General features: G+C 35.4%; 13 protein-coding genes across 13 annotated transcripts; 9 read left to right on the top strand and 4 right to left on the bottom strand.

Annotated features, from left to right (window-relative positions):
- Window positions 1–72: 72 nt before the first annotated feature.
- Window positions 73–1,668, top strand: cubi_02637 (chaperone T-complex protein 1; the record flags this gene model as incomplete). Its single annotated transcript, XM_029019648.1, has 1 exon — window positions 73–1,668. The coding sequence occupies one exon, from the start codon at window positions 73–75 to the stop codon at window positions 1,666–1,668; it is 1,596 nt and encodes a 531-aa protein (XP_028874768.1).
- A 374-nt stretch (window positions 1,669–2,042) lies between these two features.
- Window positions 2,043–3,637, top strand: cubi_02636 (ribophorin I; the record flags this gene model as incomplete). The annotated part of the gene is made up of 2 exons (XM_029019647.1): window positions 2,043–3,361; window positions 3,553–3,637. The coding sequence occupies 2 exons, from the start codon at window positions 2,043–2,045 to the stop codon at window positions 3,635–3,637; spliced, it is 1,404 nt and encodes a 467-aa protein (XP_028874767.1).
- A 374-nt stretch (window positions 3,638–4,011) lies between these two features.
- Window positions 4,012–6,024, top strand: cubi_02635 (protein kinase; the record flags this gene model as incomplete). The annotated part of the gene is made up of 1 exon (XM_029019646.1): window positions 4,012–6,024. One exon carries the CDS (start codon window positions 4,012–4,014, stop codon window positions 6,022–6,024), a length of 2,013 nt encoding a protein of 670 aa, XP_028874766.1.
- A 639-nt stretch (window positions 6,025–6,663) lies between these two features.
- On the top strand, window positions 6,664–7,784 carry cubi_02634 (transmembrane domain-containing protein; the record flags this gene model as incomplete). Its single annotated transcript, XM_029019645.1, has 2 exons — window positions 6,664–6,719; window positions 6,920–7,784. 2 exons carry the CDS (start codon window positions 6,664–6,666, stop codon window positions 7,782–7,784), a joined length of 921 nt encoding a protein of 306 aa, XP_028874765.1.
- Window positions 7,785–7,893: 109 nt separating this feature from the next.
- Window positions 7,894–8,805, top strand: cubi_02633 (transcription factor; the record flags this gene model as incomplete). Its single annotated transcript, XM_029019644.1, has 1 exon — window positions 7,894–8,805. The coding sequence occupies one exon, from the start codon at window positions 7,894–7,896 to the stop codon at window positions 8,803–8,805; it is 912 nt and encodes a 303-aa protein (XP_028874764.1).
- Window positions 8,806–9,073: 268 nt separating this feature from the next.
- cubi_02632 (uncharacterized protein) lies at window positions 9,074–9,601 on the bottom strand (the record flags this gene model as incomplete). Its single annotated transcript, XM_029019643.1, has 1 exon — window positions 9,074–9,601. The coding sequence occupies one exon, from the start codon at window positions 9,599–9,601 to the stop codon at window positions 9,074–9,076; it is 528 nt and encodes a 175-aa protein (XP_028874763.1).
- Window positions 9,602–9,857: 256 nt separating this feature from the next.
- On the bottom strand, window positions 9,858–10,990 carry cubi_02631 (WD domain-containing protein; the record flags this gene model as incomplete). Its single annotated transcript, XM_029019642.1, has 2 exons — window positions 9,858–10,473; window positions 10,575–10,990. 2 exons carry the CDS (start codon window positions 10,988–10,990, stop codon window positions 9,858–9,860), a joined length of 1,032 nt encoding a protein of 343 aa, XP_028874762.1.
- Window positions 10,991–11,650: 660 nt separating this feature from the next.
- cubi_02630 (HEAT repeat-containing protein) lies at window positions 11,651–15,550 on the top strand (the record flags this gene model as incomplete). Its single annotated transcript, XM_029019641.1, has 1 exon — window positions 11,651–15,550. The coding sequence occupies one exon, from the start codon at window positions 11,651–11,653 to the stop codon at window positions 15,548–15,550; it is 3,900 nt and encodes a 1,299-aa protein (XP_028874761.1).
- Window positions 15,551–15,851: 301 nt separating this feature from the next.
- cubi_02629 (uncharacterized protein) lies at window positions 15,852–16,064 on the bottom strand (the record flags this gene model as incomplete). The annotated part of the gene is made up of 1 exon (XM_029019640.1): window positions 15,852–16,064. The coding sequence occupies one exon, from the start codon at window positions 16,062–16,064 to the stop codon at window positions 15,852–15,854; it is 213 nt and encodes a 70-aa protein (XP_028874760.1).
- A 388-nt stretch (window positions 16,065–16,452) lies between these two features.
- Window positions 16,453–17,592, top strand: cubi_02628 (uncharacterized protein; the record flags this gene model as incomplete). The annotated part of the gene is made up of 1 exon (XM_029019639.1): window positions 16,453–17,592. One exon carries the CDS (start codon window positions 16,453–16,455, stop codon window positions 17,590–17,592), a length of 1,140 nt encoding a protein of 379 aa, XP_028874759.1.
- A 513-nt stretch (window positions 17,593–18,105) lies between these two features.
- On the top strand, window positions 18,106–19,962 carry cubi_02627 (HSP60 protein; the record flags this gene model as incomplete). The annotated part of the gene is made up of 1 exon (XM_029019638.1): window positions 18,106–19,962. One exon carries the CDS (start codon window positions 18,106–18,108, stop codon window positions 19,960–19,962), a length of 1,857 nt encoding a protein of 618 aa, XP_028874758.1.
- Window positions 19,963–20,084: 122 nt separating this feature from the next.
- Window positions 20,085–21,615, bottom strand: cubi_02626 (serine threonine-protein kinase; the record flags this gene model as incomplete). Its single annotated transcript, XM_029019637.1, has 2 exons — window positions 20,085–20,398; window positions 20,490–21,615. 2 exons carry the CDS (start codon window positions 21,613–21,615, stop codon window positions 20,085–20,087), a joined length of 1,440 nt encoding a protein of 479 aa, XP_028874757.1.
- A 468-nt stretch (window positions 21,616–22,083) lies between these two features.
- On the top strand, window positions 22,084–22,872 carry cubi_02625 (uncharacterized protein; the record flags this gene model as incomplete). Its single annotated transcript, XM_029019636.1, has 1 exon — window positions 22,084–22,872. One exon carries the CDS (start codon window positions 22,084–22,086, stop codon window positions 22,870–22,872), a length of 789 nt encoding a protein of 262 aa, XP_028874756.1.
- Window positions 22,873–22,880: the final 8 nt, after the last annotated feature.

Below are 22,880 nucleotides of genomic sequence, written 5' to 3'. Positions count from 1 at the left end.
TAACATTTTGGGGTAGAAAATTTTTACAATTTTACAAGAGAGTTACTCAAAAAAGGTGAATTAGAAATAAAGATGACATCCGTCGTACCAAAGATCATGGATGAGGGAGCTCAGGAGAGCAAGGGTGAGTTGGCTAGACTTCAATCAATTGTAGGAGCAATAGCAATAGGGGATCTTTTGAAGACTACTTTTGGTCCAAAAGGGATGGACAAGATATTACAACCAATTAAGGAAGGCCCAATTGATTCAACTCCTATAGTGACTAATGATGGTGCTACCATCTTAAAGTCAATTTCAATAGATAATCCAGCTGCTAAGATATTGGTTGACATTAGTAAACAGCAAGATAATAGATGTGGAGATGGCACAACAGGGGTTGTTATCTTGGCTTCTGAGCTACTTAAGCAGGCTGAAAGATTGTTAGATCAGAAGATCCATCCTCAAGTTATTATTTCTGGATATAGGATGGCCTTGGAGGAGGCTAGAAAAGCTCTAAAGTCTAATTCTTTTAATAACAGTGACAATCGCGAAATCTTTGAGGCTGATTTATTAAATATAGCAAGAACTACTTTGAGTTCAAAGTTACTCACAGTTGAAAAAGATCACTTTGCTAATCTGGCTTTAAAAGCTATTCTTAGACTTGGAGAGAATATGAACTTGGAGTACATTCAAATAATTAAAAAAGTTGGAGGCTCGCTTCAAGACTCTTTCTTAGAAGAGGGATTCATACTTGAGAAGAAAATTGGAGTTGGTCAACCAAAGGTTATGAGAAACTGTAAAGTCCTAGTAGCAAATACACCAATGGACACAGACAAAGTTAAGATCTATGGTGCTAGAGTTACTGTCGATAGTATGAATGCCGTTCAGGAGATTGAATTGGCAGAGAAGAAGAAGATGTACAACAAAGTACAGAAAATCCTTAAACATGGATGCAATATATTTATTAACAGGCAACTAATTTATAACTACCCTGACCAGTTATTTAAAGAGGCAGGGATTGTAGCTATAGAACACGCAGATTTTGAAGGAGTTGAGAGACTAGGAGCAGTATTAGGAGCAGATATTGTAAGTACATTTGATAACCCAGAAAATACCGTTCTTGGGACTTGTGATCTCATGGACACCATTATGATTGGAGAAGATGAATTCATTCGCTTTTCTGGGTGTAAAAAGAACCAGGCATGCACAATTGTATTGAGAGGAGCATCTTCCCATATTCTTGATGAGGCTGAGAGGAGTCTCCATGATGCCTTGGCAGTTCTTTTCAAGACAGTTAGTGACGGAAGAGTAGTTTATGGAGGTGGATGCAGTGAGATGTTAATGAGTGTCTCAGTTGATGAACTTTCAAAGAGAGTTGAAGGCAAGAAGAGCCTTGCAATTGAGGCATTTGCTAATGCTTTGAGACAAATTCCCACAATTCTCTTAGACAATGGAGGTTATGATAGTGCTGAGATAGTTACTAAGCTTAGAGCTCTTCATTATAAGGGTAGCAACGTCTGTGGAATTGATTTTAAGACTGGCCAACCTGGAGATATGAAGGAGCTCGGTATTCTCGAGTCTTTTGAATCAAAACTCTCACAGATATGCTCCGCTACCGAGGCAGCTGAGATGATTTTGAGAGTCGACGAAATTATACGTTGTGCTCCTAGACAAAGACAGGGAGTTTAAGGAGTTACTCTCGTATATTATATGTTAATGTTGATACTAGTAGATTGCTAGGCTTAAATAGAGGCATGACTAGTTAAACTCTAAGTTTTGATAATTAGAAAGCTATTAACTCTTCTTTAAGGTTTAATTTGGAGGACTTTTCCGTAGAATTTGACCAATTTTTGAATTATTTTTTTAAAATTAAGATCATTTTTTTTTTGTGTGTAAATACTTTAATGCAGCACTACCGGTATTGGGCAATAATTGGTAACCGGTACAGGGGAAAATTTTTTTATATAAAAAATTTAGGGGGAAAAGAGGGGTGAAAAAAAGTCTGAATAGAGTTTTTTTAAAGTCAAATAAACTCAATAATGCTCAAAATGAGCGGAATTAAAATGTATTTTTTAAGTATATTGGCGTTATTCAGCTGTATCTTGGTGGTTGTTAAAGGAGAAGCAAGTTTTGATGAACTAGTTTCAACCCAAATTACCAGAACCTTTTACTTGACAAAAAGAGTTGCCAAGGTAACTATGGAAGTGAAAATTAAAAGCATTAAAGGTGAAATTCATGGGTTTGAATATATTTTTAATCTCCCAGAAGAGCAGTTTTCAAGAGTTGGATTCATTTCAGCTGGAACTTCCTCTATTAATGCTAATAACTTTAAGGTTGAAAGAATTGAACCAGAAAAAGGGTTTAAGATTGGAATAGGAGATCTCACAGACTTTGAAAGGACTATATTTATAGAATATCACATTGGAAATCCTTACTCAGCCTTGCCGAAGGCTATTCGACTTGGAGAAAACCAACTTTTAGTGTTTGAAGATGAGCTTAAGCTTAGGAACAAATATAAAGTTACCAAGGAGAAGTTAATAATTCAGTTTTTGGCAGGAACTATTATAGAGAGGATAATTCCGACATATATGAAGCGACAGGAAAACAAAGTGGTTCATTTGGTCAGCCAAGATAAGGAAAATGAAAAGTTTTTGGTACATTTTTCACTTAACAATCATCTAGTTTACTTTTATTCAGTCTCCCGAATCATTGAGATTTCACACTGGGGCAATGTAAAAGTTAAAGAGGAATACTCAGGAGTGAATATGGCTGCTCAAAACAAAGGAGAGTTCCATAGAAAGGAAATAATGATTCTTTCAGGACAAGGGTTTGCCAGGATGAGAAATCCAGGGACAGTTTTACCTCAAAATACCCACTTATGTTTATTCGTGGATCATATTCTTCCATATAGAGCAGTTGGATTGGAGTACTATGACCAGATAGGAAATATTTCGTACTCAAATGCTTGGAGAGTTGGAAACTCACACACAATGCTCCAAATCCAACCTAGATCCCCTTTAATGGGTGGGTGGGAGTTCGACTACACCGTGGAATACAATCTTCCTCTAGAAAACGTGGTATTCTATGATCAAAATCTCAAGCTATACATGCTTAACCTTACAATGATGCCTTCTGCAAAAGGAATCTATTCAGAAAATGTCAACACACAAATCAGGTTTCCAACAGGCTCTTCCGACATTTCTATAGATTTCCCAGCGAACAACAACATCCCATCTCTTGTCAAAAGCGATAAGCTAGACCATTATTTTGGCTGGCTCGACATTTTTAAGCCTAGGCCAGTACTAGTATATAACATGAGTTCCTATTATATTCCAGAACAACTTCTACTTAACTACAAATTCCAGGCATATTACAGAATCAAGTCACACATGATTACTTTCTCAGGAACTTTTCTAATTTCTTTCCTCATTTTTATTCCTTTCCTTGTCGTAATTTTTATTAAGAGGCTTAAAAATCGGCACTCCACCAAAATTAAAAAGGAGTAGAGTTTTGGCGGGAAAATCATGCAATAGAAAGGCCATATATTTTGGCATTTTAAGCAAAATGGGTTAGGCGGATATTGGGAGGTGCTGGAGGTAGCAGTGAAGATTTTTACATGATTAGACAGATAAATGTGAGAGATTGGAGTGATATATAGTGTATCTTAACTTTACGGGTATTTTAGAGTGACAGGCGTGCATATACATATATTGTCACACAGGACGGGTATGGAGGGTGCAATAAAATAAAAAAAAAATGGGACACACAAATGAAGGAGGTGTTCCAGGCCTATGGAGCTTTACAAACTCTTTAGGAGATTGAAAAGTTTTTATAATTTTTCTGATGAAATTTGGTTCAAACTGAAGGACACATAAAAAGATACAAAACTTGTAGATCTATCCAATTATCAGTAGGCTTGAATGTTATATATACCAGAATCAATCAGAAACTAATTAGGTTTATAACTGGGGCATTATCTGATTTAGGAGAAAAGAGTGTTTGGAGATTCAAAAATTGTATGATTATGTGACGATGTATACAATCCACGAAGGATGTAATAGTATATCAGGAAATTCCAGGATTTATGACGTACCAAACAGACATAGTTGGGATAATAATAATGGTAGTACAGATAATTTGAGATGTGATGATTCTAGTCCTAGATTCAAGCATAACTTTAGTTCTGGTTACTCTGAACAGAAATTCAAATATCATGGTGGAGAAGAGGCAGATTTTACAAGGAACCAAGGCGATAGATTAGCAAGAAATGGCAGTTTAGTGAGGTCTACCATTTCAGGATATGACAAAAATGTTGGAGCAATGGAAGGGAGTTATGAACATTTGAAGAACTTAGAAATTTCAGAAAACCCCAGGGGAGTTCAAAAGTTTGAAACTAATAAGCATCCAATAAGTGAAGAGATTGTGGAGAAAAGGGGTCATGAGTACGAGACTTTAGCTCTAGATAAGAACACAAAATTGAGTAGTAAAAGCGGTACTCAGAGCTCATTGAACCAGGCTACTTATAAGAAGAAGGTGAATTTGGGAGGATTTACAGAAGTGGATTGGTATAAAAAGATTCCAAATTGGGAGAGAATCATAGATGAAAGATATACAAGTGTTTACAGTTCATATGATAGGCTTGAGATGATAGGAACAGGCACTTATGCTAAGGTTTGGCTTTTAAAGGACAAGATAACAGGGAAAAAATATGCAGGAAAACTTTTGGAACCTCATACTTATCCATCAGACACAGTTGAAAGGATTGAAAGAATGTTTCAGTCAGAAATAAAGAATCTCATAATAAGTCAATGCCCTGGTGTGGTAAGGTTACACAAGATAGTAGTAGGCCCAGAAGGTAGTTTGTTAGTTCAGGATTATGTAGACGATGGTACAATCTGGAGAGAAAACTGTTGTGTGAGCGAATTGGAAGCTTTCCAACACTTTATTCAACTAATTCAAAGCGTACTATACTTCCAGGATAAAGGAGTAGTTCACAGAGATCTAAAACCAACAAATATTTTGAGGTATTCAAACAAAACAATAGTGATCGGCGATTTTGGGTGGAGTGAGCAGACTAAGAAGCTGCATTTAAGCCCCTCAGAATGGCCAGGAACACTTGAAATTAATCCTCCTGAAGTTTTGACATTTAAAGGTCCTTTGACTGAAAAGATAGACAATTATGCAGTTGGAATGAACTTATTGTTGTTTCTCACTGGTAGGTTTATTTGTAGACAAAAGGGGCTGGATGTTACAGAAGCAGCTCCTTATATTTTAAAAGTAGTAGAGTTAATTAGGAGTGACTTCAATAACAAAATCCTAAGTAAGGGTAAGCAAAAAGGCAATGCTCAACTGAAACAAAGCCAATATTTCATGTGGGAGATTTTTATTGGGTTTACTGATCCTAATCCAAACACCAGGTGGAGTATTCAAAAAGCTCTTTTCCACCCAGATTGCATTCAACAGCTCTTACTTTGCTTCCATAATAACTTCCCAATTTTGTGGCATCCTCAGGTTATTGCAATTATCAAGTCAAATATAATACCTAATATTGTTACTTCTTGCCAGTCTTATATAGAAGATGAGAAGCAGTATTGTGAGGGGAATAAACAACGTGTGAGTGTAGGCAAGAATACAATGATCAATTTAAGCAATGCTGATCAGATTCATATTCATAATATTTCACATAATACAAATTTCAATAATTATAATTGTGGTCAGAATCCGGTTTCTGGCAGTATAGAGTCCCAGAGAAGCCATTTTAAGTCAACTGGCACGTCTTTAAGGCCTACAGAAGGATTTTCAGGACAAACACTCTTTAATAATGATGGCCATCAACATAAGTTAACATTGAATAACCAGTTTTTACCTGGATCTTCGGATTATAACACAATTTATAATAGCGAATTTGCAACGTCGTCACGAAAAAAGACTTCAGTGAATTCCTCCTCAACTAATTTGAATTATACAAATAACAACCATAAGTTTGTTGGTGTTGAAGGTTCTGTTATAAAACAACCTCACTTTATTAACAATTTCCACTATTAACTTTCTAATTGTAAAATTTGCAAATAAGATGAATTATCTATTTTATAATGATTAAAGGCTCCCATTTAGTTCTTAGAATTCCAATATAGTATATTGAATAATTTTTATTTTATTCGGCTTATAATTTTTCTCTTATGAACATGTGGGGAGTTGCATGCACTGCCACGTATGGCGGCAAAAATTTGTCATGCATGAATGACGGCATAGCTGTTAAGGTGAAAAGTATGCAAGGGGGGAGGGAATGCATGCACTTTACATTTGTAATAGTTAAAAAAGTGGTTAATAGAAAAAATAAAAATTTGAGAATGAACAAAAGAATATAGAGGAGTATGTTGAGATTTGGGATTTTATTAAATATAAGAACTGGAATGACAAGAAATAATCAATTTTCTGGGAAAATTAGTGTGAATAATAAGGCTAAAGAGAGAGAAAAATGAGTGATTTAAGTGGGATTCGAGTATTATATCTTCATGGGTGGGTTTCAAATTGATTAAATTCATTAATTTATGATATTTATATGTAAATATATATTTTTGAAGTTTATATGATAACTACAAGTCATATAGAAAAAAACAGATAGAGGAGATTGTTGGTGTTTCATATATTCGATCTCCTGACCTGAGGTATAGAACTCTGATAATGAGGTCCAAAACTGGATACATTTTGACATCATTACTGATTTTTATAGCATTAATGTAAGTTTGATTTCAAATAAGTACAAAATTATCACAAGAAAATTGTTTTTTCTTTTTAACAGAGTAGTTGAATTCTTAGTACCATTTAGTCTTGGACTGAAGATTGTACTACCAATATTAATGGTAAGTTTAGAATATTTAAAGCTGGATTAACGATTAAAAGAAAAAATTAAGGCATTTCTAATTGTTGTAGGATACAGAATAACTGGGATCGTAGTTTTGAGGAAGTGTGCCAATATTGCAAAAGATATCATAGAAAAGAACATATTGGCTTTCAAACCTGAGATAGTTATGACATCAGATTTCTCAGCAGTTAGCATGAGCAAGGTGAATTCAAGGATAAGCAAAGTACCATTAATCATGTTTTCTCCATCAATAATAAACTTTAAAAGGTTTACGTTAAGTAGAATGGAATTAGAGCCCGAAAGGTTTCAGAGCCTGATGATTGTTCAAAGCCTCAATGATAAGATTGTACCAACAAGGGATATAATGGAGCTAATCAGTGGATTTAATGAGGAACAGGTAAGAACTCACTTTGTACAGGGAGTTGGGAGTTTACTTCCAACCTATGCAAGTCTTTCATCTGAACAGTTGAAAGAGTATATGGTTGAGATTCTGCAAATGGCATCTGATAATAGCAGTATAAATGGCGACTCCCAAAACATTAATAATACTGAGATGCAGAGGTTTGGTAATAATAGCAATACAATGGAGATGGGAGTTGACAAATTGGTTAGTAATAGATTACAGACAATGCATACATTTACAAAAAACAACTATGGAATTAATTTACCCTCGTTAAGAAAACCAATTTCGCTGATTAGTAGAAGCCCAAGAAACAGCTACTCCAGGTACAAAAGCCTTAGTAGTGAGTTAAATGATTCAGGATACAATGAGGATACTGAACTTGATGAGAATGAGCAGTCACCTTTGATTGTTTCCAAAGAAAAACAAAATACAAAGTCGATATATAATCCAAAACCTAGTGATACAAACGAGCTATTTAATCAGTTAAAGTACATAAAGGAGGATAACAGCAGTGATTATAATAGTGACAGAACATGATACATTCAAGTTAGTATTGACTTGAGATCAGAAAAGTCTTCCAATATTGGCGCCATTTTTAAATTGAAGCATAAATTTCTAAGTATTAATGTAAAGAAACGGCAAAGCCATGGATGGGACTCTGTATATAATTCTGGATTCAAGAAGTCTATTTGTGTATGAGTACACTGAAGATCACCAGCTAGGTACTCAAGATAAATTGTTGGTTTCAGGAGAGTGTGTATTGAATTCTGTATTTCAGTTTACAAGGCTATATAATTTGAGTACAGGCAAGAAAAAGAGGCTGAATATATATATTTGTGATTCAAATGGCGAGAATTTAATATTTGATGGTTCTATCTCTGGCTTAACGAAGGAGTTACAATTTGAATTAATGCCAAAAATGTTGGAGGAGATTTCGGAAAAAATAAAGCCGGGAGAGATGAAAGTGAGCCCAACAATTTCTAAATGTCTCTGTAAGATTAATGGTACAAGGAAAAAGTTTGGGTATAACAGGTCGGAGAAAGACCGCATTATATTAGTGGATGCTTCAGATAAAGATGATTATATTTCTCAGTATGTATCTTTGCTAAATTGTGGGTTTGCATCACAGAAATTGGTAAGTTTGATAAATAACTCAAATATTCGCCTTTCAGTTACAATTTTGAATCAGGATGTGGTTATTGATGTTGTAAGTGTGACAAGAAATCCATCTCCATTATTGAACAATTTGGTAGATATATGTAATGGGTTAAATTTGAAATATTCTGATATGGCAGATTCACTCGTAGAAGGAGGTGTTGAAATAAGTGAAGATAACTACGGATTGGATCAAGGATTGACTCCTTTTTTGATTTTCCATCTATTACCTTCCATTCAGGCTCGAGAGGAGTTTTTTGTTTCCATTAATAAGACAAAACACACAGGTTTGGCTGTATGTTTTTGTCATCATCAGAAAATTGAAATAGGATATGTATGCTCATCGTGTTTGTCAATATTTTGTTCACAATTTAAGGCTCCAATATGTTCAACATGTGGGTAAGTTTCTTTAAATAGATCAATTAATTGGAATATAGTTATTACAATATTTCTTCTCAATTATAGAGCTAGATTAAAAAGAATACCTATACAGCAAAAGACTTTAAGTAGCTTAAACATAGAGGATGGGAAGAATATATATTAGATCTGAAGACTATAATGCCGTAATTATAGTCAACGATCTTTATTGGCATAATATAATTAAGGAGATAAAGGGAAGAAAAAACAAGCTATTTAGAAAATTAATGTAAAGTACTTAATCAAGTAATTAATTATAGCATGGGTCTACAAAGAGAGTTCCACTTTAGATCAGAGTCTTCTTTGAAACAAATAACAGTTATTTTTTTAGTAGAGACTTTGACTCTGGAAAGTTGAGAGTCTATAGGGTTAGAAAGGTTTGCAATTTTAAATAGGAAGTTGGTATTTTCGGATAAAACTTCCAACGAAATTGTATTGTTAGTTACTTCTAGATTTGGTTTCCCCAAGATCTCAAGAGGTGATTTACTGGAGATCAAATCAGCTAGATCTTGTAAGCTTATATATATTTCAATGCTTTCTCCACAGTCTGACCATGAATACTTTTTAATCTGAACGTTTCGAGGTTTTTCGGAAGTGTTCTCTTTTTTATCATCTTTATGCAGCAAAATTGGCTCTCCTCCAGTTACTATTCCTGGTCCTTCAAAGATCTTTGCATCCTTAAGGTCATGAGAGTTGTTTTTGTGAGCATAATAGTAACTGAATTCTCCTTTTTCCTTGATATTGTTTCTGAGAGCAGAAATTTCCTTGTCATTTGAGCTCATTTTCCCTTCTTATTTTATTAATCTCTTCTTCTTTGAAAATTTAATCCGGCTTGGCAATATTAATATTCTTCTAATAATTATAATATAATATCTGACACTTGGCGCCAAAAGTCAGAGTTAAATATTAAATATGTGAATTTAGGCAAATTATTAAAAAGAGAAATGGAAAGTTAGGAAAAAAATAGGAAAGGAAATAAGTAAAGTGGGAGAAATGTAATATATGATAATGCAGAAAAAGGGAATGTGTGAGTACAAATTAATCTTCTAGGATTTGGAATATAAGTCCAGCTTTATCATAGAAGCTACAGCTGAGACCAAAAAGAGTATTGTTCATTCTGAATGTGTCAATTCCATATACGATGGAATTATGAGAAAATTCAATTTCAGAATCATTTGGGAGTGAAACATATTGTTTTTCGATCTTCAGGTTGGGGTCTAATTTCAGATATTCAAGTCCATAGTAGCATTGTGCCATTCCAAGATAGTCTTCAAATTGGTTAATTCTCCAAATACCTCCATGGACTTTGTACTCATAGATTGGAGAATTCATTTGCCTTGAATCCCAAAGTCTGAGGGTTTCGTCATAACTTCCAGACCAAAATAGATGGTTTCTATCTGATTTTTGGATACATGTTACACCCATAAAGTGAGATTTCCCGTTTTTGATCACCGGTTTATCTATACAGCTCACTCTGAGGTCCCATAAAGATAGGGTGCAATCATCAGCTCCAGTTGCCAGAAGATTTCCTTCTTGGTCAAGAAAGGATACAGTCCAAACTTCGGTATTTGGATGAGCGTAGAACTCGTTTTCGATCAATTCAGAATCCCTAATAATGAAAACTCTTCCATCTGAAATGCTATAACAGGTTTTTCTAAAGTCAGAATGAAAAATTTAGAAATGGGTTATTCTAAAAGATATAGAAAAAGTAGAGGGAAAACTGTTCGCCTCTTCTTTATGCGTATTAGAGCTTACCTGGTACTATTATGGCAAATACAAGACAGGTCTAGTCCGATTATTTGGTTGTTATTTTCTATACTTTCAGACTTAACGGAACTAAGGAGCTTATAGCTGGAAAAATCTGGGTCTATTCTAAAAAGTTTAAGGCTTTTGTCAGAACAAAGACAAGTAATGTGAGTGTAATCTGAGCCCTTGAAGTCCTTGCCTTTAGGGTCCCATTCAAAATTAACGACACCTGATTCTGCATTGATGCACATTTTCGGCTTGTAATTTACAAATCCTTTAGTGCCAGAGCAGTAATTCGGGTCCTCATGAGTTCCCAGAACTGACAGAATGTCATAAATGTTGATTCCCCCGATTCTGTGCTGAGATTTTGCATCCTCAAGACAATAAAGACCAACCCCAAAATACCGGTTATCTCCGCCACTCATATATATACAATCTGCTGGATGCTCGAATTCGAGCATCCGCCGTGCATGCAGGCGCCCATACACTTCAAATTCTGGTTTGCATGCACTGGGTTCAGAATTAGCATGCATTGGCAAACGTCAATATGCAAGCAGGAAAAAAAAGGAACGTGGTAATAGTTAGCCAACAAAAGTGGAATTAGCAATTAATCAAGGTAATTCTCACCCTCAAAGGCAATAATTCCAGGAGCCTCTTCTTCCAAGAAGGACTCTACTATTGCGTGTTTGGTGAAATTGGGTGTAGAAACCAAGAAAGGCCTTTTACCAAAAAAATAAAGTAAGTGGCGGACAGCTAGAAAGCTAGTTAAAGACCAAAGAGGAACAGAACCAACTTTGGCAGAGAAAACTGTCAGAATATTGGTAGAATACTCCAGCCCTGACCTTTAAATATTGACGAAACCGTGAACTATTTGGAATTAATATATATTAAAAATATATACAAATTAAAAATATAAGGTGAATATTTTTAAGGCTTAAAATTTGGGCGGGTCTTTTATCCAAGACAGTAGGAGAGTAGAGAAAGAAATAAAATAATTTTTTTTAGAAAGCTATAATTTGAGCGTGAATGACCAGATAGCTCTAATATTGGCGAAAGAAAGATGAAGAATTTTAACTGTTAGGTACATGGCAATTGTCTCAGTGGCCGATTCGTCTGCTTCTTCAATGGAACGATTGAGCTACGATAGATCTTTACTAAGGAGTTCAGCAGAAAGTTATTCTCCATTAGAGAGAGCTATAAAATACTCAAACTCGAAGGTGGTTTTGCAAAGATTAGTTTTGATCAGGGAGTTTATAGATATTTGCCACGATGTTGGGTATTCAAAAGCAACAAGTACTTTGTTACCAATATTAGGAAAACTAATTCGAGACAACGACGAAGATGTAAGACGGGGAGTATTGAGTATTCTGGGTGATTTGGTTGGATTTCTGGTGCAATCAGATTTGGAACAGGGTTATAGTGTGGTTTTATCGAGTATTGTTCCAATTATTAAGGATGTTTTAATGGGGGATACTCAGCAAACAAGTATTTCAGTTAAGGAGGTGGCTTGCCGTGTTGGGATAACTCTTTGTTCCCACTTGAGGCATTCAGACAGGGTTGATTCCATTCTATCTATCAGCTTGGCTCTTGCAAATGATTTAGAGAATGAGGATTCTAGATGCCTAGCAACATGGATGTTGAATGGTTTGGCAGAATATATGGGGAAAGATATTTGTATGCAGTTCATAGTTCCCCAAATCAAGTGTTTGGCTGATGACCACAGCGAAAGGGTTCGTATGTTTGCAGCAATGAATCTATGCGAGGTCATTCGGATAACCCAGAACTTTTCAGAGTTACTTCCAGTTTTCAAGCGTTTGTTACTACAGGACTCAAATGCAGTTAGGAAATGCGCAATAAAAGTCATTATTGGGATCTTTAGCAGTATCAAGACTATAGATAACAGTATATTCTCCTCTTTTTTAATTGAAATTCTAAGGGATGTGTCTGGCGATGACTTTAGCAACGATCTTAAAAAACAGATTGGCCCTTTGATTACTTTATTCAAAGACCCTGAATGTGTTCCTAGAGAGATTCTTGATGTTTATTTGGCTATGGGAATGAATTTTGAAGAGGATGGGGATACGGAATTTTTGGAAATTGACTCTAGAGATTCTACAGTCGAAGAAAATAACTTGGTTTATTACGAACAAACCGTTGAAGAGGATAATCAGAATTCTAAGGTTAATACAGAGGGAACTAACAGCAGGAAATCTTCAGAATTTAAAGAGATTAAAGAAAAGCAAGATGACATTTCCTTACTTCCTTTCGGAAGCCACCTTGGGTTGACCTTTAAAGAACAAGAGTTGAATGGACCTTTGTTTTTTTGCTCTTACAGCTTTGCATCGGTATTTTCACATATGGGCCCCAGTTATTGGCCAGAGTTTTCGCAACTCTTAGCTCAGCTTGTTGAGAGCAATCACTATTCAGTGAGGTTGCCTATAGCCGCTTCTATGTCTTTAATTCTTGCCACTGCACTCTCCTGTGGTAATAGAACCCATTCACATCTTATTAGACTCAACTCCTCTATACAAAATCCTCCATTTTCAGAAGTATCTAATGTGGATAATCATAGTAATATAAAAGACAAGGAGAAAAACGAGAAGACTAGCGCAGAGATCAAGAAGGAGCAGAATGAGTTCTGCAATACAATAGAAAAAGGGGTTGATTTGTTTTACAACAATATCCATCATGAGCCCGCTAAATGCCTTTTGGCTGGTTCATCCTTTAAGCTTCCATGCTCTAAGGGATGCCAGCTCCGTACTGATATCCTTCCATTCCTGCATGAAATAATTGGGAAGCTACTTGATGATAATGATATTTACGTAAAGAGAGCTATATTCAGCTGTCTATCTGACATTATCAAATGCCTTCCACACAAGGAGCATGTAGAACCAGTAATAAAGAAATTCCCGGACCTCCTTAACTCTTGTCGTATTGACTGGAGATGCAGGAACATTCTAGCAAACCAGATCAGAAAAATCTGCATAGAGCTCCATCTCCGTAACATGGAAATTAGGAAGCAATCAGAAACTTCTCAGGAGCTATTTACTGGTAGTTTTGCTCAGAAATACTTATCCCCAGTAGCTTTTTCGCTGCTTTTGGACCCAGTCTCTGAGGTAAGGAAAACTGCCATAAATAGTGTTTCCTCTCTTTTAAGGATCTCATCCCCATTTTTATGGCACTTCTTTCAGAACGGAGGCAATATTCACGACCTTCCCAGTCCTATTCACTCGCCAAACTCCTCATCTGGTTCTAAGAATGGTGTTCAGACTCTATCCGCCCCCACCTTGGTCTCTACATCAGTTTCCTCATCTTCCCCCTCACCTTCATCATCTCTCTCTATTGACGCCCCTAGCTCCATAGCACCAGTAAATATTACTGGTAACTCTGAACCATCCTGGCCAAAGGAGGAGAAAAGAGATCTTTCTACTATGAACAATACAGAGAAGTCTATCAAAGAGAACCACGACATCCTTTACAAAACCTTTCAACCCCTATATATACATAAACAAAACTCATCAGTCATATATTCGTCTATCTATAACTTCTCTCCAAGTTCATCCAAGACTCTAAACAAGGTTAGTGGATATATTGGTGAATCCAGTTCTAGTTCTAATTCGGGTACTATTCAAGCAGTTGGAGCTTTAAGTAGTAACTGCAACCACAACCATAACAAAACTACCAATGCAACCACGTACGATGATGGGTTCAATTTTTCGGAGAAACTCCGAGTCTTGTTTTCTCTTGATGGAAAAAATGGTAACTGCAAGCTGATTAATGAACTTGCTCTGATTTGGTGCATCCTCAAGACGTTTGCAATTTCAACCAAATATCATCATAGACAAGAATTTATCCAAATGTGTGATCGTTTTATTCGAGATATCCCCAGAGGTTTCTTCTATGCCTACTTCCTGAATCCTTTGATCTTACTTGCTTCTGATCCAGTTAGAAATGTCAGATCTACATGGTTAAGAGTTATTGGACCTCATATTAAGGACTCTGGTAGATTAGGTCAATGTGCCAATATAGTCGCAGCATGTAAGCTTATGAGTCTATCAGAGCTCGACAAAGAATGTAATAAATATCTATCAAACATCAAATTCCTACCAAAAAGTACCCTAAAACGGGTGGACTTTTTATCAGTTAAAGACATTACAGGAATTATTGGACGGACTGCTGATTATGACGACATTCTCAGTTGGAACCAACAACCCCTAATCAAACAATTTAATCTTTATATGGAAGAAGTTTTAGGATCACTTTGGTGTATTGATAATGTACCTGGTTCAAGTTTATTGTCATCCTCAAACACTAACTATACTAATAGAAAGCCGTTTTATTCTTCTGAGCGTTGTTCCGATCTTACTATGGAATATGAAATGATGCTTCTTGAAGTAAGGCCTAACTCATCTCCCACAAACATTTCATCATTGGAACCAGTTATCACTTCTGATACTAGTAGCTTGGAATTTGGACCGTCCAACAATGACTTATTTGTAAATAGCAACGCTTTATTTTCATGTAGACTTGGGTTTTCCAGAAGATCTTTAGAGCTCTCCGAAAATGATTCACTATTACCTAACAAAAATCCGGATAAAATACTCTCATCAGACAATGTTTCCTACAAGACTCTAGAATCCGACTCATCTTTAGATTTCCCCACATCTTGTGTTTCTGAATCTACATCCATTTCAAATTCATTTTCGGTCAATTCTTTGGAGATACTTTATAGACCTGGAATTCCTAGGAGCTACCCCAAGTTCATTTGCCCTTTTGGGACAGATACATCCTTTCAGAATGAAACAGAACCAGAGATGATCTTAAAAGCCCGCAGAATCCCAAGAAAAAAGACACAAAGAGACCATTCCCAAAGGCCTAAACAATGTCAGAAACTCTCTGTAGTCTTCGACCACAAACTACATGCGGCTACCAGAAACTTCATCATGGTTGATATCGCTAGAGCTGCAACCGATGATCTATTTTGATATCGTCCATCAACATCAGTGAATTTGGAAATAAGGTACGAGAAAAAAGAGAATTTATAATGGAGTACCTAATCCTCTATCCACCTATAATAAACTTTTTAATTAAATAATCGGACTATTCTACACTTAATGGACTAGTATTTTAATCAGGAATGCTTTTGTAGTGATCAAATATATATTCAACTATTAGATTAATTAACAGCCCTCCCTTCTATATCTTTAGTATTTCTTCTGGGAGCCATTCTAAGTGATCCGGAGACAGAGAATTTATAAGTAAATAATATATATACCTCCTTTTCAACTAATCTTCTATATTCTTTAGAATTCTTTTTGCCTTGCATATTATAAACTCTATAGAATTCCTGTACTCATCTACTTTATTATCTAATCTCATTTGGTTAATCTCCCTTTCGTGGTCTCTTACTGTCTGCTTTAGAGCTAAGTCCAACTCTTTAAGAAACCCGTCAAGTTCGAAATCTACTGCAAGAGATTTTTCTTTAGAACTAAAATCCATTAGTAATAGTTATTTTGTCGATACTTGCATTGTAAATAATAAATCTCAAAGGCCCCGCCAAAATCATGCAGCGCTTTTTGGCGGGTTTTTGATGGTGTGAGAGGATTGTGGGAATGGAAGTAAAAATAACTAAAAAAGAGAAAGATTAATCAATTCGAAGTGATCGGAGGTCTAAAAAGAGGTAGAAAGAAGAAAGAAAGGAGAAAAGAAGGGTTTGAACCGATAGATTTTGAATTGAATATAAGGGGGAGGGAGAAGAAGGGCAAAGATAGAAGAAAAACCTAAGTTTGTCAGTTTGTGTACGCATGTATATATATAAAAAGTAGAGGATAGATAGTAGTACTGGTTTTTTTTGTAGATTTCTGGGAGTAGAAAATAAGTGAGGAAAATGAGTGACTTTAGTGAGAGGAATTTGGAATACAGATTGGACGATTCAGGGCAGCAAGTGCAACAACAAGAGCAAGAGCATATATCGAATGAAAATAAGATTCCAAGTGGTCCTATAATAGCAACATTGTGTTGTTTATCAGCTTTAGGTTTGAGAGGAAAGGTTGTATCTACATTTTCGTTCTTCCCTCCAAAATTGAGTGGGCTAGTTTTAAGGAATCAGGACGGAAGTGAAATAGAGTTTAAGAAGGAGTATATACGAAAAAGGTTTGGACTGGAGACTATTATTTTAAGATCGGCAACTAATATAGAAAAGAGGTTGGAAGATTTGTTGGTGGGAGAGAGAAAGGCCGATATTTTCTGTACATGGTTAGAGAGTGGTAGATCGAAGATTCCAATTTCCTGCATTAGTATATCTCCAATTAACAAGGAAAATGTTATTAATGATGAGATTCCAACATTTATATTTAGCCATGGAAACGCAACTGATATTGGAAGTATGTTGCCTTGGTTTGTTAACTTAAGCTTGAAGTTGAATGCCCACGTTTTGGCTTATGATTATAGATCATACGGACTTTCCAAAGGAAAACCAACAGAGAGAGGAATCTATGCAGATATTAAGGCGGTGTATGAATATGCAAAGGACGAGTTAAAGTTTCCAGCCAATCGGATTTTTCTATTGGGACAAAGCATTGGTTCAGCTCCAACAATATATCTTGCAAAAAAGCTTGGGAAAAAACTAAAAAAGAATTCGGGGAAATACCATGCTTCTTCTAGGTCAAATATTGATAGTGAAAGATCAAATCTGCCTTTGGGAGGAATCATTATTCAATCTGGCATAGCTTCGGGTCTTAATGCTCTTTTAGCACCAGACTATAGAAGAGATATTCCATGCGATGTTTTTCGAAACTATAAGAACATTCGCAAGGTGCCTTTTCCTATCCTTATTTTGCATGGGACTAGTGACCAAGTTATTCACATTTCAAACTCTAAGAAATTGTTTGAAAACGCAAAGGATAATAAGTTTCATCCTCCAGTAACTACCTGGTGGATTGATGGGGCCAACCATAACCTCCCAGGGCCAAGCCCCAAGAAGGAGTACTACCAAAAGATTGGGGTTTTTATTAACTCTGTGATTTAATTTTTAAAGTTAGCTCTTGATTTTTGGCTAATTTGTATATTAATTAATTGCTTATCTCATTTCTGCATCTTTTGGTTTCTACCGCCTTTAAATTTGATTTTCTATAGTTAATGGTTGGAGAACAAATATCTTTGTTTCTTTAGTCATAATGTTTTTTGTTGTGTGTGCCTGTGTGTGGCTGCCAAACTCCTATATAAAATCTCCAAATGCTCTCTACTTTTCTTTTCCCCCAGACCCATTTAAATTATCTTATTGATCTATTGCAACTAAAATAATACACTTACGTGTCCACATGCAAAGCCAGATTTTTAATATACCGTCATTTTTACTGTCAACAAACAAACAATTTGCATGGTGCTCGATTTTTGGTAAAAATAACCGCAGTTTTGGCGGGAATATTTTAAGTCAGGCATTAAAGATTTATTTTCAAAAAATTAAAAATAAAAGGAAGGAATTCTGGTGATTGTCCGGTTCTTTCCGAGAATTGAGATAAAGAGAGAAGTTAGCGAGAAGATGTTATTTCGATCAGGTATAAGGCTTTACAGGTCAGTTGTATGCCCAGCAGAAATAAGAAGGGTAGCTGTCAGATTGGGAATGTATTACTTGAGCTCCGGAAAGGAGTTGAGTTTTGGAAGCAAAGCTAGAAGGGAAATGTTAAAGGGAGCCAACGATCTTGCAGATGCGGTAGGAGTGACTTTGGGTCCAAGAGGCCGGAATGTTGTAATAGAGCAAAAATTTGGAGAAACCCCAAAAATAACCAAGGATGGAGTAACAGTTGCAAAGGCAATTCAGTTTAATAGTGGTCCAGTCAATTTGGGTGCTCAGCTATTAAAGGATGTAGCAATATCTACTAATGATGAGGCAGGAGATGGCACAACTACAGCCACAGTATTGGCAAGAGCAATTTTCAAGTCAGGTTGTGAGAAAGTGGATGCAGGATTGAATCCAATGGACCTACTCAGAGGAATCAAGCTTGGAGTGAAGCATGTAGTTGATGAGCTGGATTCACTAAGTCAGCCAGTTAGGTCTCACGAAGATATTTTGAACGTTGCAACAATCAGTGCAAATGGAGATTCTATAGTTGGGTCTCTGATAGCCCGAGCTTATAGTAAAGTTGGTGTGCACGGTACCATTAATATTGAGGAAGGAAAGACCACTCAGTGCGAGCTAGAAATTGTTGAAGGTTTGAAACTTGAAAAGGGTTACATATCTCCATACTTTATCACAAACCAAAAATACCAAAAGGTTGAGTTGGAAAATCCCTACATATTGATTTCAGAAGGTAAAATATCATCTCTGAAATCCATCTTGCCAATTTTGGAATTCTGCGTATCATCTAGATCTCCTTTGCTCATAATTGCCGAAGAAGTTGAAGGAGAGGCTCTGACAGCCTTAATTTTGAATAAGCTTCAGCTTAACCTAAAAGTTTGTGCAGTAAAGGCCCCAGGATTTGGAGAAAATAGAAAACAGATGCTTAAAGATATTTCTGTCTCAGTGGGAGCTCAGATCATTCAAGAGGAGTTTTCCAAAGCTAAGCTTGAACAGCTGACTCCTAATCAGGTCGAGGAGTTTCTTGGGAAGTGCAAAAGTATCTCAATTTCCAAAGATGAAACTATTATTAAACAGGGAGAAGGGTCCCCTGAAAAGTTAAAAGACACTATTTCTTTGCTTAAATCCCAGATTGAGGAAAATCACAAACTTTCCGATTATGATAGAGAAAAGATACAAGAAAGGCTTGCCAGACTAACTGGTGGAGTTGCTTTGATTAAAATCGGTGGATACTCTGACACTGAGATATCAGAACTTAAAGACAGATTTATCGATGCTTTGAATGCTACTAAGTGTGCAATAGAACAAGGAATCGTCCCAGGAGGTGGTTCTGCTCTTCTTTGGGCTTCCAGAAACCTTGGAAAACTGTATTCTCAGAGCCCTCCTCCAGGGAAAACTCTAGAGGTTTCCCAAACATCAGAATCCAATCCTATTAGAAACTATGATATGGCAATGGGTGTTAAGATAGTAGAAGATGCATGTAAAGTTCCATGCCACCTCATTTCTTCCAATGCAGGTTTTGATGGTTCAGTAATTGTAGGAGAGCTTATTAAAGTCTTTTCTCAAGGAAGTAAACACTTTGGTTTTAATGCTCAGACTGGACAGTTTGTGGATATGATTAAGAGTGGTATTCTTGACCCCACGAAAGTCGTCAAATCTGGACTTAGAGATGCTGCTAGCATTGCATCTTTGATGGCTACTACCCAGGTATCTGTTTTTGAATCAAAAAACCAATCAGAAAAAATGGGTTCTCCTGAATTAATGTCCTCATCTTCCCCGTCCTCCTCTTCATTTGGCTCACTTCCTGGAACTTTTTATTAGTTGGATAATACTCAAACAACTTAAAATGTTTAAAGAAATACAAACCTTATTACAGTTATAATTAAATAAAGAATGTTGAAGTTGAGTTAAACCAAGAAAATCTAAATTATCTACATTAATAATCAATTCAACATTTTCATTACTCTTTCTTTAGCATCCTTGATTGAAACTCTATTAACTGGATCTAAAGATAACATATCCTCAATCAGCTTCCTTGTTTCCATTGAGATATCTTCTCTGTGAAAAACTAGATTACTGGAGTTCTCCCTTATGGATTTCAAAAGTTCTCTTGTATCTTTTCCGAAAAATGGAGGTTTTCCATTCAAAATACAATACATTACACATCCTATTGACCACACATCTCTTTTATACCCATCTACTCCATCTTTTGTGCACTCCAACTTAAAACACTCTGGAGGAGCAAACAGTTTAGATCCTTCTATTGTAGGTAATTGAATTAGTTAATGAATATTCTCAACTTTCTCCCCTTCTATTTCCTCCCTTCCTACTAAAAGAGCTTAACTTACCAGAATCGTATATTAAACCAGAGTCATCAACTATAATACAAGAGTTAAAGTCCGAAAGTTTTACTAAAAGCCGGGAATTAAACTTAAGGTTAGGATCTGGCTCTTCACTTTTTTGAAGAAAGTCTTTTCTGAAGTAGTCCCTATATTCCTTGAAATCGAGCACTCGTTTTAAAGAGCTATCCAAGTTTTCCTCTTCTTCATCTTCATCAGTATCTTTTTCCTCTTCCATCTCTCCTTTTCCTTCTCCTTTTTGCTCCCCCTCTTCTTCTTTTCTTTCTCCTGCTTCTCTTAATTCTCCCTTCTTCCCTCTCCTTTTCTCTCCTCTACCTCGTAAGAGCCTTATTTGTTCGGTTTTTGCTTGAGATACTGAATCAAAAATCGGAGCATCTTCCCAAAGGCACTTTTCTTCAAAGAATTCCTCAGATTCGTCTTCCTCCTCATCCTCATCCAAAATATTCAAACTTCCAATAGAAACCATATCTAATTCATCAATTCTTTCTGTTAAAAAAATGTTTTCTGGTTTAATATCTCTGTGAATTATTTTATTCTCATGTAAATATTCAACAGAAATTAGTAATTGGTACAAAATAAATATAGAAATCCTTTCATTATAAACCAAAATCTTCTTGGAACCTTTAATTATACTATATACTTGACCATTTTTATTCCAATACATTAGTTGAAAAGGTAAATACTCGTGAATTAGGACAATTTGATTTGACTCTGGTATCTCAAGCAAGCCAAAAGTTCTTGGTATACTAAAATGATTCAGTTTCCTCAATATCAAATACTCCAAGACCACCTTTTCATATACAGATAAAATTTCTTTTTTGTTATCTCCTCTAACCAAAACAACTTTGTGAGATTTAAGACATGATAATAACCCTACTTTAAGTGTCCTTAAGACATTTTCAACACTATCTCTATTAAAAGAAAACAGTTTTCTACCTCTATATGCCCTAAAGTAACTACCTTCACCTAAAAATCCTTCCTTTGACGAATCGTAAGCATAATTATTTAAGCAGTAACAAACATTCAAATCCTCATTTTCTATATTTCTTTCAATTAATACCCAAAGAAAACCATTTTTATTTAAATTTAATAAACTTTTTGTCCTTAGAATCATGTTTTCTCTCTATTTTTACCTGTACAGTCTTTTTACTCTCACTTTTGGTTTATTTCCACATTTTTTTTTATTATTTAATTTAATTTCTAATTAATTATTAACTATCTAAAAATTGTGCATGCATTTTTCCCATGCATGTTTTCCCGCCTAAATACATAAGTAATTTCCTCAAATAATAATCATGAAAATGATAAAAGAAGATTTACACGAAAATAACACTAAAAACGGAATGTCTAGTCTTATTATAAGAAAGTAGGAAGAAATGACAAAGACAATAAATATAAAGTATTGCATGAAGATATGAAATAAGGATCATAGGAATACGTGGTGTCTAGATTATGGGTACCAAGAAGGTACCAAGATAATAAAATAGCACATTCATTTTTACACAATTGTAGAAAAAAACAAGTGTATTGAATATAGTTTAAAAGAAACAAATAAAATTAATTTTTTCTATAGATATTCAAGATGTCAGAAACAAGAAGATCGTTTTTTGGAAGCATAGCAAATGGAGTCAGTAATTTTGTGATGGGATCAAATGAGAAGGAATATAACTTAAGAAATGTAGCAAGAGCATCTGCATCTTTTGCAAAGCCAATTATTGGGCAAGTATCAGAATTTGTGGAGTCTGGAAAGAATTCTCTTTCGGATTCTTTTGTATGGAAAGACTATCATAAAGGTTACATATCAACAGAAGAAGCAATAGATTTAGCTTCGACAACAGCAAGAGAGGTGGAGAGTTCTGAGCCAGAGGAGTTTAAGATTAAATATGAAGAGAAGATTAAGAGTAAAAGTCAGGTATTTTCTTATCCGTCACCTCGTTTGGATACATTGTCCGAGGTCTTTTCGAATTCAAAGGAGAAGATTCAAAATTGTCCAATATTTTCAAAAATTGGATCTTGTGGATGTAATATTTTTCAGAGTCTTAAATCAGGATCAATAAAAGTCTTTAGTAATATCAAAAACCTAATATTTAAGGCAATGAATTATATAAAGGATTCTTTTAAATGTTGTGATCAGACTATTCTCTTTTTGAAGAAGAATTGGGGGATCTTCTCCAAGAATGCGAATAGGATGTTACTAAACATTAGAAATAATCCTTTAGAGTATCCAAAAATGATGTACCACTTTATTTATGGATTCTTTCACAGTATTTATCAAAGGATTTACCATTATAGACATCCAGAAGTCCATAAATCAAAAATTGCAGCCTTAGGAAGCACTATTAAGAATATTGGATGGTCTTGGAAGAAGTGAAAAAGTAA

This window comes from Cryptosporidium ubiquitum (assembly GCF_001865345.1).
Source record: "Cryptosporidium ubiquitum isolate 39726 chromosome Unknown contig_13, whole genome shotgun sequence".
In the NCBI taxonomy this organism is placed as follows: domain Eukaryota; phylum Apicomplexa; class Conoidasida; order Eucoccidiorida; family Cryptosporidiidae; genus Cryptosporidium; species Cryptosporidium ubiquitum.
This window is presented reverse-complemented; position numbering and strand designations above follow the sequence as displayed.